This window comes from Pituophis catenifer, unplaced genomic scaffold (assembly GCF_029215685.1).
Source record: "Pituophis catenifer annectens isolate HBS135680 unplaced genomic scaffold, rPitCat1.0.hap2 SCAF_8, whole genome shotgun sequence".
Classification (NCBI taxonomy): Eukaryota; Metazoa; Chordata; class Lepidosauria; order Squamata; family Colubridae; genus Pituophis; species Pituophis catenifer.
Window position 1 is genome coordinate 69,804,896 of NW_027256888.1, and position 14,815 is coordinate 69,819,710.

Below are 14,815 nucleotides of genomic sequence, written 5' to 3' on the forward strand. Positions count from 1 at the left end.
GTTGCAGTAAAGCTCTTGGCAGACGGTGTTTATATTGTTGCCAAGTTTGAGATAACGACCTGTGTGCGTGCCAAGTACTTTCTTAACCCTCGGCTGGCTGTGTTTGTGTGTGTGTGTAGACGGGGACAGATCATCCTAGAGCGTATAAACTCATATCTCTAATCCAGCAGTTCCTTCATAATCCAGGAAGGAAAACAGCAATATGAAAGCTTAAAAAGGGGGTGTCAAACTTGCGGCCCATGGACTAGATGCGTCACGCGCTGGCCATGCCCATAGGTTAAACAAAGGGGGGAAAGTCGCGATATGTCACGTGATGACATGACAACAAGGAGCCTTGGTAGTACAGGGGTTTAAGGCACCCTGTTATTAAGCTTATTAAGACCAGCTGCCTGCAATTACTGCAGGGTTCGAATCTCGCCAAGGCTCAAGGTTGACTCAGCCTTCCATCCTTTCTAAGGTAGGTGAAATGAGGACCCAGTTTGTGGGGGCAATAAGCTGACTTTGTATAAAAATATACAAAAGGATGAAGGCTATTGCTGAGCACATTGTAAGCCGCCCTGAGTCTTCGGAGAAGGGTGGCATATAAATAAATAAATAAATAAATAAATAAATAATTTTATTTCTATACCGCCCTTCTCCCGAAGGACTCAGGGCGGTGTACAGCCTATTTAAAAACACAAAAACACAACAACAATTTAAAATTTAAAATCATTAAATAATTAGGCTCCAATTAAAATCCCAGAAATTAAAATACCCCAATTTAAAACGTTATGTTAATAGCCCTGCCTGGCGGAACAACAGGGTCTTCAGAGCGCAGCGAAACACCCGGAGGTCGGAAATCTTTCGTATTTCGGGGGGCAGTTCATTCCACAGGGCTGGGGCTCCCACAGAGAAGGCCCTCCCCCTGGGTGTCGCCAGCCGACATAACTTGGCTGATGGCACCCGGAGGAGACCCTCTCTGTGGGAGCGGACTGGTCGGTGGGAGGTATTGGTGGCAGAAGTCGGTCTCGAAGGTACCCGGGTCCTATGCCATGGAGCGCTTTAAAGGTGGTAACCAACACCTTGAATCGCACCCGGAAGACCACTGGGAGCCAGTGCAGCTCGCGCAGGAGGGGTGTCATGTGGGCGCAACGGGTTGCACCCATAACCACCCGCGCAGCCGCATTCTGGACCAGTTGGAGCCTCCGAGTGCTCTTCAAGGGGAGCCCCATGTAGAGAGCATTACAATAGTCCAACCGGGAGGTGACAAGGGCGTGAGTGACCGTGCGCAAGGCGTCCCGATCCAGATATAAATCAAATTAAAAAAAAAAAACATGAATTTGACACCCCTGGCTTACAACAAAACCAAATATGCTTCCGGTTGAAGAGAAAAACAAAAATATTCACCTATGAGTAAATTAGGGGGGGGGGAATGCTAATTCAAATCCTACCCAACACAGTGACCCATTTTAAATAAAGTCCTTATGGAGAAATGTCTGAAAATGCTTCTAATTGTTAAGCAATTCTAAGTTCATAAGTTCAACAATGTAATTTGGTGGCTCCTGGCTTGCTTAGCATGTTGTGTGCAATCTGCCACTGTGATTTGCAAGTTACACTTTATAGTTTAGGATACTCCGTCAATCGTGATGCATTTGGTAAGGCATGATTTAAGAAACATGGCTTGGCACTAATGAAACAAGTCAATATCTCCAAATATTACTACTGCTACTGCTACTACTGCTACTACTACTACTACTACTACTACTACTACTACTACTAATAATAATAATAATAATAGGCGTGCATAAGTGCACCAACGTGCCTACCGTTCCTATCCTAATGTCCCTTTTTATTCATATCCTTTTCATGTATTCAAAATCATGTTGATACTTTTATCTGTTTATCTTATATATGCTTGAAAAAATAAAATAAATAAATGAATAAGCATTGCATTTGGCTGCCAAATCCATATGGCCTTCTGAAACCTCCTGCCACATGCTATTTAAAAAAAGGTTTTTATTGTATCAATTGCAACAAAATAGCTGCCACCAAGTAATTGCATCAAGAGCTCCTAGTTATGACGTCTATGGTTGTTATCATGACTGAAGGCCATAAGCAGGAAAATATTAGCATGTTCCTGTTCATGAATAAGAATTTTGATGAGTGTTTTGATGGCCTTTTGTTAGCCACTGTGGGAACAGAATGCTGGACCTAGTAAGCTTCTGGTCTGAGTGAGCTTTTCTTATAGTTGTATACCATAGAGCAGGGGTCCCCAAACCCTGGTCTGTGGACTGGCACTAGTCAATGGCATCCCAGCAACCGGACCACACAAACAAGCAAAGCCCCATCCATGAGATACAGGCAACATGCAAAACTCTCCCCCCCTCCTAGTCTGTGAAAAAATCTTTCTCCACCGAACCGATCCCTGGTGCCCAAAAGGTTGGGGGCCACTGCCAGAGAGACCACGCCAGTTCCATCATTTCTTACATTTAGTACTCAAAGGCTCCTGAATATTCCACAAAACAACTCCCAATATCCAGTTAAGCAACTACTGCTAGCAGTATGGAAACTTCGTTTACAAAGACAATACCTTGGTGATAACAGCTGTATGTTCATCTCCGCAGCTAATATAAGTCACTTCAAGGTTTCTCAGGGCATCTACTGAGTAAGGCTTGAAGATCTGTTCTGTTGAAAAAATAACCATCAGAATATTGTAGCATTTTATATGAATATTCCAAGAACCATCCCAAAGTTTATTAAAATATGCCGTTACTTATTAAGTGTGACTAAAATAATTACTGCAACAGAAATTGAATTAGTTATAGCAAGCTTTGAAAAGCCACTCTAAAAGTTTCCAAAATGTAAACTTTAGAATTGTCACCGTCTTTGAAGTGAGGAACAAAGAATTTGGCTTGTGAAAAACTTGTCTACACCAGGGGTGCAGGGCTGGGTTCTACTTACCTTTACAACTTGTTCGCATACCCCCATGTGCGCGCTCTTCTGCGCATGCACAGATCACCTATGATGACATCCGGGTCAGTGGGCAGAGCCTCCCGCCAGTTTTACTACCGGTTCTTGCAAACCGGTCTGAACCGGGGGCAACCCACCACTGCAGGGGTGGGTAACTATGGCAACTTTACAATCTGTGGACTTCAAATCCCAGAATTCCTTATGACTGGCTCAGGAATTCTGGGAGTTGAAGTCCATAGCTAATAAAGTTGCCATAGTTGCCCAGCCCTGGTCTACACTATGCCAGGCCGCATTTTGAAAATACTGAATGGGCTGAATGCACATTTTCTAACAAGGGGGACAAACACGTGTTCAAGCCATTATTACCATGTTTTGTGCTCATATTCTACTTTGAACCTATCATTCAAATTTATAATAATTTTAAAATAATAACTTTCATGAATTGTTTAATAATTAATGATTATGCCAGTTATATATTTTATATATTTTAATGATATTATTTTAAAGATTGGACATGATACATTTTGCTCTCTTCTACCCTGTGGCAGACAAGTTTTTCTAAAAAAAATATATAGTTAAGGGATCGATCAGAGTCAGACTGACTTATTAGGTCATTTAGAGAGAAACTGACTTTTTTAGAACTAATTCCTATGCCAAAGAAGGCCTACAACAATCACCTAAGAGAATCAAGTCAGGTCTTCCAAATCAATTGTTTACCAGTCTATCCCTAGAACCTATTTCCCACCCTATTCCCTCCCTCCAAATCCTCTTTTGTTGAAATTTAATTCCCAAAAGTTGGCAAAAAAAGATTTCATGATATTGCAGAGTCGCAAGGAGTCCCTTTGTAAGTTCCCCAGAGTTAAGATCTCCAATTTGTTTATACATCATAGTCTTATTTTAAAATTAATCCAAGAAGCTTCTTCAGTCCTGCTATAGACCTGTTCTGCAGAACTGAAGAGGCTTCTTGGATGAGGCTTCTTCAAGGAAAAGCAAAGGAAGTCCAGTTGCCTCTTGAAAAAAGCACTTTGGGACAACCATGGCCTGGATGACTGAAAATCTCTAGACTCAGGTTTTATTTTAAGTGAATCACCATTTCTAACCCACCTCTGCTGATTTTCAGTCAGTCTATCAATGCTTTAATACATGTGTTTAAAAACTTTAATTTTTAATTTTTTTATTTATTTGTTTGTTTGCCCGCTTGGAGGGAACCAGTTCTATCCAAATGCAAGTCCACAGGTGTCTGTGTTTTCCTACCCTAAAGGAAAAGATCTAGGACGGGATTTCTTCATCTATATAGAATAGAATAGAATTCTTTATTTGCCAAGTGTGATTGGACACACAAGGAATTTGTCTTTCGTGCAAATGCTCTCAGTGTACAGAAAAAGATACATTAGTCAAGAATCATAAGGTACAACACTTAATGATAGTCATAGGGTACAAATAAGCAATCAGTATCAATAAATCGTAAGGATACAAGCAACAAAGTTACAGTCATGCAGTCATAAGTGGGAGGAGGTGGGTGATAGGAATGATGAGAAGACTAATAGTAATAGTAATGCAGCCTTAGTGAATAGTTTGATAGTGTTGAGGGAATTATTTGTTTAGCAGAGTGATGGCGTTCAGGAAAAAACTCTTCTTGTGCCTAGTTGTTCTGGTGTGCAGTGCTCTATGGTGTCGTTCTGAGGGTAGGAGTTGAAACAATTTATGTCCAGGATGCGAGGGGTCTATAACTATTTTCACAGCCCTCTTTTTGACTCATGCAGTATACAGGTCCTCAGTGGAAGGCAGGTTGGTAGTCATTGTTACTAAATATAGATAAATATATTTATATGGTAAATATAGATGCAACCCATTGTAAGCCGCCCTGAGTCTCCGGAAAAGGGCGGCATATAAATCGAACCAATACATAAATAAATAAACCCTTAGGTTTGGATCAGTTTGTTTATAGGCTGAGATTATGATCATGATACAAAGGAATCAGTTTCTCTATCTCTTAAATTAAAATCCAACATCAACCTTCACAGTTTTCACAGATATCCTGGTTATCCCTCTGAAAACACCAATCAAGCCAGGTTTCTTTATGTTTTATTAAATGAACCACAAATGGCCAGACAAGTGCAACATACTGAGATAAAAACCATGTTTACAATACACAGTGGCTGGGATATCATAACATTAGAACCAAATCAAACATATTTTGGCTTAGTGTGTTTTTAATAATGCTGATAACTGCAGGTGTCAGACAGATGAAAGGAAGGTTTTTTACTCTAAAGACACGAAACCTCAGTTTTACTTAGTCACTGTGTATCATGTGCTTAGCAAGGTGAAGCCTGATATAATTTCTGTTTGAAAGAACAAAATAAAAACATTTATCAAAGGATTTATAATTTTTATTCCTGATGCTTGATATCCCCAAAACATTTTCTCTTCAATAAAAGAGACAATTAAAAGGAAGTAACCAAGCAGCATGGACATTTTTTCCTGGGACAAACTTACCTTCTGAAGTTTTCTGGTTTAAGCCCAACTGATGTGCATTGTTCCTTCCCCAGCCATAGACTACTCCAGAATGAGACAAGACAAAGCTGTGTGACCCACCAGCAGCCACCTGAGCCAAGGGGATGCCAGCAAGAGAGGAAATGTTACACGGAGTAGCCTGGGATGAAACTTCTTTACCAAGACCCAGCTGACCATGGCTGTTCTGTCCCCAGGAAAAAAGTCGGCCATCTTCATTGGGGAAAAAGTGGAAGGAAAAAAACACCATTACGTTGATTAGAATATGAATCGGCAACTTGTTCAGGTAGGCCAGGGGTGTCAAACACAAGGCTTGCGGGCTGGATCCGGGCTATGATGTGGTTGGATCCAGCTTGCGGGGCCGTCCTGGAAAATGTAAGTGGCCGGGCCGGTCTACCCGAATCACTTTGGCCCAGTCCACCCAATGTAAAGAGGAAACATCAGGCCAGCGTGGCTTCGGCCTCGTCTATCCACTGTGAAGAGGATACATGCCAGCAGTTTGGGCAGTGGTGTCAAGCTGGCTACTCCCACCCAGTCGGCCACGCCCAGTGAGTGGCGTCAAGCTGACCACGGCCACCCAGTTGGCCATATCCACCCAGTCAGCCACGCCCTGATGCGGCCCTCAATGAAATTGTGTTTGACACCCCTGAGGTAGACATGACAAACATCTCACAAGTTTGCCAGATCTCATGAACAATCGATTATCACTCTCTCAAAATTATCTGTTCCCTCCTGAAATCTTGTAGATTCATAGAATGAATTTTTGGTGGAATATCACAAAAACCATTCAGAGTTAACCATGGATGCTTTTAAGCTTTGCATTGCCATTTGTTCTAAGTAGAAGCACAGCTGTAAACCTTTCTATTTTGTGGAAATACCTTCCATGTTGCATTACCTTCTCTAAATGGTTGGGGCAATGGAATTCAGAGTCTAACTTGAGCTGTCACACATGACAACTACCAGGCTAGTAAGTATCATCACATGCACAGATCTGCATTCTCCTTGACTGCATATAGGTAATCTTTGTTTAGTGACCATTCGAAGGTACAATGGCACTGAAAAAATGACTTATCTCCATTTTGCACACTTACAACCATTGCAGCATCCCCATGGACATGCGATCAAAATTCAGATGCTTGGCAACTGAGTCATATTTATGATGGTTGCAGTGTCCCAAAGTCATATCATGACCTTTTGCCACCATCTGATAAGCGAGTCAATAGGGAAGCCAGATTCACTTAACAACAGTGTTAATAACTTAACCATTGCAGAGAGTCACTTAACAAATGTGACGTCGTAAAATGGAGCAAATCTCACTTAACAAATGTCTTAGCAACAGAAAAATGTTGGGCTCAAAAAGGAGGACTAACTGTATTTCAGATTAACATCACTGATAGGAGACAGGTTGCCTTAACAAAAGCTTCTTGCAATTATTTATTGGATTTTATAACTTTGCAGCTACTCAGAAACAAGCTTAGGGCTGTGGACCACAGTTCACTAAATACATGATTTTTGAGAAATCATCGTAATATCATCTTTAGTGAAGTGAGTAGAAAAAATTGTCGTTAATGGGAAAGGTTTCAAAGAGTAGCATAAAATCAGCAGGAAGAAGTCAAGTAATTTACCAGTAGTTACTTAATTGCAGTGCTGCAGATAATTCTTCTCGGGATTATCTGTTTGCAGCAAGCTTTGCTTTCTAAATTCTGTATCAAAACTAGATTTAAAGTAATTCCTAAGGAATCTAGTCTCTGCCTAGGAAAATCTTAAACTAAGAAGAAGCATTTGTGTAGATGCACAGAAATACTGTAGCAGAAAAATGAGCTCCCTGCCTCCATCCAAAATACAAGCAAGAAAAAAGCAAGTTATTGCAAAAAAGTCAAAATCAGTCCTTACCTTTGGTAAGTGCTATGGAGTGATAGTGTCCACAAGCAACTTGTATAACATTGTACATAGATAAAGAATATATTTTCCTATAAAATTTACCAAACAAGAAGAGAAATAGTTCATTAGCACAGCAGTCATCAACAATTGTGGCCTCTGGGACCACTAAATTCATCATTTTAAATCCCGCGGACCACTAATATTAATTTTTTAAAAAGATAAATAGTATTTAGTGCAATATAAAAAATGCAAATAATTTTTCTGCAGGCCACCAAAATTTTCTTATGGACCACTGGTGGTGACCGCTGCATTAGCATTCCAGATACAGAATCATACCATGATATAAAGATTCTTGGTGTGGCAGTTTTATCTACTTAAAATGAAATTGAGTATTACCAATTTTTAAAAAATTGCTTTGTGAATTCATTAATTAATTGATTACTTAAATAGGATAAGCATTACAAAAAATTATCAAATGATATTTTAATCAATAGTAATGATTTCAAATCTTACACTAGACTCGTATGCTAATTAGAGAAAAAATGTTGTAACTTAACATTAAGCAAGATTTTTTGGAATACTCCATTCAATCATTTCTTTCTTTAGCTTCTATTCTAGGATGATTTTGTGCCACATTTGACACTGGTTAGTTGGACTGTAATTCCCATCATCGTTGGTAGGCTGATGAAGTACACTGTGCATTATGAAAGCTTATGCAAGAACAAATTGGTTATCGTTTAAGGTTGTTTGTTTGTTTGTTTGTTTGTTTGTTTGTTTGCAAAGGCTAACATGGCTAGGAGCTAACATGGTTAGAATGCAGTATTGCAGGCAAATTCTGCCCACAACCAGAAGTTCAATCCTGACCGGCTGAAGGTTGACTCAGCCTTCCATCTTTCCAAGGTCAGTAAAATGAGGACCCAGATTGTTGGGGGCAACATGCTGTAAACCACCCAGAGAGTGCTGTAAAGCACTATTGGATCAGGGGTGGGTTCTACTTATCTTTACTACCGGTTCACAGTGGGGCCGCGCACACAGAAGTGTTTTCGTGACGTCGGGGTCGGTGGGCGGAGCCTCCCGCCGGTTTTACTACCGGTTCTATAGAACCAGTGCAAACTGGGGGCAACCCACCACTGTATTGGATGGTATATATGTTTAAGTGCTATTGCAATATTGCTATTGCTTTTGCTATGCTTCTTTAACTATCTAAAGCAGGGCTATGAAACTCCTGGCCCGCAGGCTAGATGCGTCACATGCTACCCATGCCGAGTTTAGGGAAGGGGGGAAAAGTCCCAATATGTCACGATGACGACGTGGGTTTGACACCCCTGATCTAAAGAAACAGCGCCTACATCAGTAAGCCTCCCATTCCAGCTATGGGAGGGATGTAGACCTGTTGCAACAGCTCTTCCAAGCTTTCTTAGCCAACAAGAAAGGAAACACCCAACCTCTATGAAAAGGAACATGGAAAAGGTCACAAATTCATCCCGTAACATCTCCCGCTTGGATAGCTACCCATTTATTCCGAGTCAGAAATGCAGCACAGATCACAGCTAGAAGAATGTCCCAAGTGCACAAGTCAGGATTCAAACCTGCGTTTTCCTGACTAAAGGACTGCTATGGCTGAGACAAGATTACTTGGCAACAACATGAATCAGTTGCTTACGTTGGAGTCGAAGAATCCTTTAGTCTTCCAGTGCCAAGCTGTTCAAAACCACCAGCTCCCCATGAAAATACCTTCCCTTGGCTGCTGATGGCCAATGAATGCTCCTTTCCACAGCTTATGGAGATGATAGTCTGGGCTTCCAAGGCTTGGATTGGTTCTTTCCAAGAGAAAAAAAAGATATTCATTTGCATGGTTATTAGAAGGATCTAGGACAGGGGTGTCAAACACGCAGCCCATAGGCCGAATCCAGCCCACAATAGGCCCATGGGACCATCCCGGAGACGGTGAGGGACTAGCCCGTGCCACCCCGGCCCTGGCTCACCCTGGCCCCGCCCACTCAGTCAGCCATGACCAGGCCATGCCCACCCCCAGCTCCTCAAGGGCAAACAAAATCCTGATACGGCCCACGATGGAATCGAGTTTGACACTCCTGATTGGGCTCAATGAAAGACCAGAAGCTGATCCTCACCCTGTTTCTCTGGTCTTCCCACTGAAGGGAAACAATAATAAGGATATAATAAATAATGCTAGGATATGATATACTGGTATACTAGATTCTGTAACCATTAGGTTCTTGTAATACACATATGCCTTTGTATTTGTATCACATATATTATGCCTTTATATTTGTATCTCCTGTAACAAACATATTCTGTTATTAGGCCTGTAATGTATCTGGTATTTGTCAGACATATGTCCCTGCCATTTGACCTGAACCCATATCAATCTTCTCCCTGTTTTTTTCTTGTGCCATCTAAGAGCATGGTACATATCTCCAAGGGATAATTTACACCTCAGTCTTAATTTATGTTGATCTGGATAGACTCCTACTTTCCAGGGCCAGGGGGCCAAAGTGGCCAATTGAGTAAACAAAGAAATGCTCAAGATGACTAATTGGGAAGTTTCTATTCCCCCTTGCAGGGCAACAAGGAATGCACGGGCCTGGATTGGGAGGCCAGAGTTGGGTACTAAGCTGACGTCTCTGAGGGTATAAAAGGACGCCATACCTTCCCCAAGGTGTGGCTATCTCCTCGCATGCATTGTATCTGTATGTTCTGGATATAGTGCCACCCAGTATTTTGTTTTTGGCCATAAATAAAATCTGTTTTTTTTGCAAGCCTCGTCTTGAGTCTCTCTCTTTGGCATTCTGGTGACTCAAGTGTATTTTGGGACCTTACACCACCTTCTCTCTAGGATGGAAACAGCCCAACAGATTTCATACCCTTTGAGCCTGCTCTTAGTTAAGCATGGGAGGATTGCGCGTGTGCGTGCCCACACCCACAATTCAATGCGGATCCGCCCCCGCACGTGTGCACGACCCCACTGTGCTTTCCCCGCTTTTGGCACGCAATGACACGGTAGGCCAGGTAGGCCCACTTTTTTGCCCTTCCCAGGCTTCAGAGGCTTTCTTGGAGCTTGGGGAGGCCAAAAACGGCCTTCCCCACCCCCCGGAGACTGGAAATGGCCCGTTTCCCGACTTCTAATTGGACCAGAAGGCCTGGAAATCAGCTGGCCAGCGCACGCATGTGCGCTGGAACTGAGCTAGGGTAACACTCGTGTGCCTACAGATATGGCTCCGTGTGCCACCTGTGGCATGTGTGCCATAGGTTTGCCATCACGGTGATAGGTAGTTTAAGAAAAGGGGTGAGAGAGATGTAGGAATAAAATTGCTCACTTTTCCTTCTTTTCTTTAAATAGAATAGAATAGAATAGAATAGAATAGAATAGAATAGAATAGAATAGAATAGAATAGAATAGAATAGAATAGGACTAGACTAGACTAGACTTTTTTATTGGCCAAGGGTGATTGGACACAGAAGGAATTTGTCTTGGTGCATATGCTCCCAGTGTACATAAAAGAAAAGATACATTCGTCAACTATCATAAAGTCCAACACTTAATGATAGTCATAGGGTACAAATAAGCAATCAGGAAACAATATCAATATAAATCGTAAGGATACAAGCAACAGAATTAGTCATAAGTGGAAGGAGATGGGTGGTGGGAAAAGAGGGCAAAAGCCAGATGCTCAGAGACTTAGAAAGATGGAAAAATCTCCAGCTATCAATTTTGGGAAGGGTGGCAACCATTAAGATGTGCGTGTTACCCAAATGGTTATTTCTATTCCAAACAGCCCCGGTAAGGTTGAATAAAGACTTTTTTACAAATCTGGATAGGAGTATATCTAAATTTATCTGGCAGGGAAAGAGGCCGCGGATTAGACTTAAAATGTTACAAGAACCCAAAAATAGAGGAGGATTTGGACTCCCAAATTGGGAGCTCTATCACCAAGCAGCGAACTTGATTTGGGTGAAAGAATGGATGGTCCTACAAAAGAGACGACTTTTGACATTTGAGGGAGCTGGTCTTCAACATGGCTGGCACTATTTTCTATGGCCGGGAGCATCCGGCCGTCCTAGACACTTTGATGATCACTATTTACGTAGGACGCTTGGGTACACTTGGGAAAAGGTTAGAAGAAGAGTATATTCAAAAGTTCCATGTTGGATTTCGGCGCAGGAAGCTCAGGTTTACCCGACATTGTATAAAGGGGAGAAAACCTTGACGTATGAAGGTTTCTTGGATGTTCAGGGTAATCCGAAGTCACGAGAATTATTAACTCTTCAAGGATATAAGATAGACTGGTGGTCTTATTCTCAAGTGCACTCCAGGTATAAAAAAGATTTACATAGTGAAGGAATCTACCGTAAAAGACAAGAATTGGATAAGATCTTATTAGAAAGAGGGAAAGGGATATTATCTAAATGTTATGCATATTTATTGTCTCTGCAGATAGGACAGGATGTAGTGAAAGATTGTATGATAGCATGGGGGTGAAATTTTGGATATCCCCTTGACCTCCAGCAATGGGAACAGATTTGGTTGAAAAATATGAAATTAACCATGGCCTCCTCATATAAAGAAAACATATATAAAATGGTCTACCGGTGGCATCTCCCCCCGGTGAGATTAGCTAAAATGTTTCCTGGGACATCTGCCTGCTGTTGGAAGTGCGGTTACAGCAATGGAACCTATTTTCACCAATGGTGGACCTGCCCGCAGGCAGTTAAATATTGGAAAAAAATACGGCAATGGATTTTGGAAATTACACAGATTAATTTGGAATTAAGACCTGAGATTTTCCTATTGGGGGCAAAACCTTTGAATGTTAAATCAGATATATGGTTCTTGTTGATTCACAGTATCACTGCAGCAAGATTAGCATATGCGCAGGAGTGGAAAAATCAATACTTACCGATAGATTTGAAAATAATATATAAAATTAATGAGTGTGCGGAATCAGATAGATTAACTAGATTGATCAATGGTAAAAAAGATTCAGAATTTTATAACAGTTGGAAAGTATGGTAAGATTGGGTCCAGAAAAGGTGGGATAGAATAGATATATGATGATGTATATATATATGGTGGCAAATATGTATGTATAAAGGAATGATTTTATACTTATGGACAATGTAATCATATTATACCAAGGTGGCAGGATTGTATATTTTATTTGTGTATTAGTGTATAGAATATATTAATAAAAATTATATATATATTAAAAAAAAAAAGGAAAAGAGGGCAAAAGAAAGAAATAAAAAAAAATCTCCAACAAAAACGAAACAAAACCCACCACTGGCTGCATTATCCATACCGACCACTTATAGAAATGAAATTACAGCAGAATTTAAACGCGGGATTTAAGAGCAGGGGACGGGAGCACGGAACACTTCCATTTGCGACCCATAGCCTTCATTTCTTGCAACGAGAAATTTTCTTTACAAGATCGATGCTCCATAGCATTCGTATTTCTCAAGACACCGTAGTCGCAAAAGTGTCCCTTTCGGAGGGGGGGGTGCTGGTTGATAGACACGCCCCTCCGCTCCCCTGTTGGAATTCCCAACCTGGACGGGAGCCCCCCCCACCGCCTCACAAACAAGGAAAGCGAAAGCGATCACGGGGAGTTTCGTTTTCAACAGCGATACTCTAGAAAACGAAAACGAAAGCGAAACTTAAACGGTGGCAATGACGGTGACCGGGGGGGGGGGGGGTTGGCAGAACCGGATGGTTGCAGATCCGCTGTTGGCCGACCGAGCTGTTTTGGCGATGAGTTGGCGGTGGGGGGGTTCATCTTTAACGAGCCACACCTGGACTTAAAGCCACACCTGGATTTAAAACCAGGTTTTAAATGTTTTAAATCCAGGTGTGGATTTAAAACCACACCTGGATTTAAAACCACACCTGGATTTAAAACCACACCTGGACTTAAAGACACATCTGGACTTAAAACCACACCTGAATTTAAAGCCACATTCTGAACTTAAAGCTACACCTGGACTTAAAACCACACCTGGACTTAAAGGGCCAACGCGGTGAAAACCAGGCTAGGCGCGTGAAAAGAAGCCCACCTGGAAAGAAGCGGCTGGGTCTAAACTTCCGCTGCCCTTTCCTACCTGGCAGGTAGCATCGCTGCCGTCCGGCGGGGAGCTTCCTCCCCAGCTGTCCCTGGGCGTTGTCTCCGCAGGAAGCCAGGCTCCCGTCGGCCAAGAGGAGCAGCGTGTGCCGCTCCCCGCAGGCCACTAGGACCACTTCTTGCCCGCCAACCGCTGGCAGATCCCGACGGAGAGGAACCGGCTGGGAAGCCCCTTCCTCGCCCGAGCCCAGCTGCCCGTAGGAGCCGTCCCCCCAACCGAAGAGCATGGCGATCCTTGGTCTCCGGCTCCTTCACCCCGAGAATTCCTCCCAGCGCCGGAGTTCAGTCTTCCTCCCAGCTGAGTTATCACCTTCAGGCGGCTCAGCTTTGATAGACGGGTACAACCCCCCCCCACAATGCTGCCTTCCTTGCCCAGCCCCGCCCAGTTGCTCCAGACCCTTCCCAGTCCTGATGGATGCGTTGCAGAGGAAGGAAGGAAAGAAAACCTGACTAGGTGGCTCAGTGGCTAAGACACTGAGTTTGTGCAGTTCGATGGTTCGAATCCCTAGTACAGTCTCCTGCGTGAGTAGGGGGTTGGAGTAGATGACCTCCAAGGCCCCTTCCAACTCTTGTTACTGTTACACCTGTTACATCAAAGAAAGAAAGAGAAAAGGAGATTGTAGAGAAAAGAAAGAAATCCAGGAAGGCAAGCTTCCTCTGAGCAGGCCTGGCTCTCTTAAGAGAGATCTGGATAGCTGCTTCTGAAAAGTTGCTGGCTGGTGCAGGTATCTTAAAAATAGAATAGGGAAGTTGGAAGTCTATGGAGAATCTCCGCCATCCAGACCCTGGTTGTCCTAAAGGTTCTTTTTTTCCCCGTAAAGTTTTTTATTTTATAACATATAAAAATTCCATTTTCAGTTAAATAGTGTGTTGCCTGGGTACAAATAGTTTTAGGAAATAATACATTACATTGGTATTAGTTCTATAGTAGTAATGATAATAATATTTGCTTATCCATTTTAATAAACTTCTCTTGTATTATGGTGGGACAGGTAACAAATAAAATAAAATAAATAAAAACACGGGTCCAGTTAGATAGTCACTGAAGGGCCCTCTTTGTTCTTAATATTGTAAGAGAGAAATTGCTTGCAATTATATTAGAACACAGGCAAGGACATTCTTTGCAAGGATGCTTACTTCAAGGCCTCTCAGTTGTCACAGATAAGAACAGTCTACGTGATTTACACCTTGAGGTTAAAGTGACAGAGATGTCCACTTTGTTGTTTCAACAAAAGATAAAAGAAATGCTTCAGTAATCTACAAAAAGAATTATAACTGTTTTGCAAAGAAACTCTGTAATGTCAACTAAAATTGATAAATGTATAGGACCATAT

At 42.1% G+C, this 14,815-nt stretch overlaps 1 protein-coding gene across 1 annotated transcript in view; it reads right to left on the reverse strand.

Annotated features, from left to right (window-relative positions):
* Positions 1-13,708, reverse strand: part of LOC139320253 (probable E3 ubiquitin-protein ligase HERC6) — a 43,708-nt gene extending 30,000 nt beyond the window's left edge. The window contains exons 1-5 of the mRNA XM_070948485.1: positions 13,462-13,708; positions 9,005-9,161; positions 7,354-7,430; positions 5,446-5,673; positions 2,570-2,664 (exon numbers count right to left, since the gene is read on the reverse strand). Coding sequence (XP_070804586.1) covers positions 2,570-2,664; positions 5,446-5,673; positions 7,354-7,430; positions 9,005-9,161; positions 13,462-13,708 — 804 coding nt within the window. The remainder of the gene's footprint in view (positions 1-2,569; positions 2,665-5,445; positions 5,674-7,353; positions 7,431-9,004; positions 9,162-13,461) is intronic.
* Between the last annotated feature and the right edge of the window lie 1,107 nt (positions 13,709-14,815).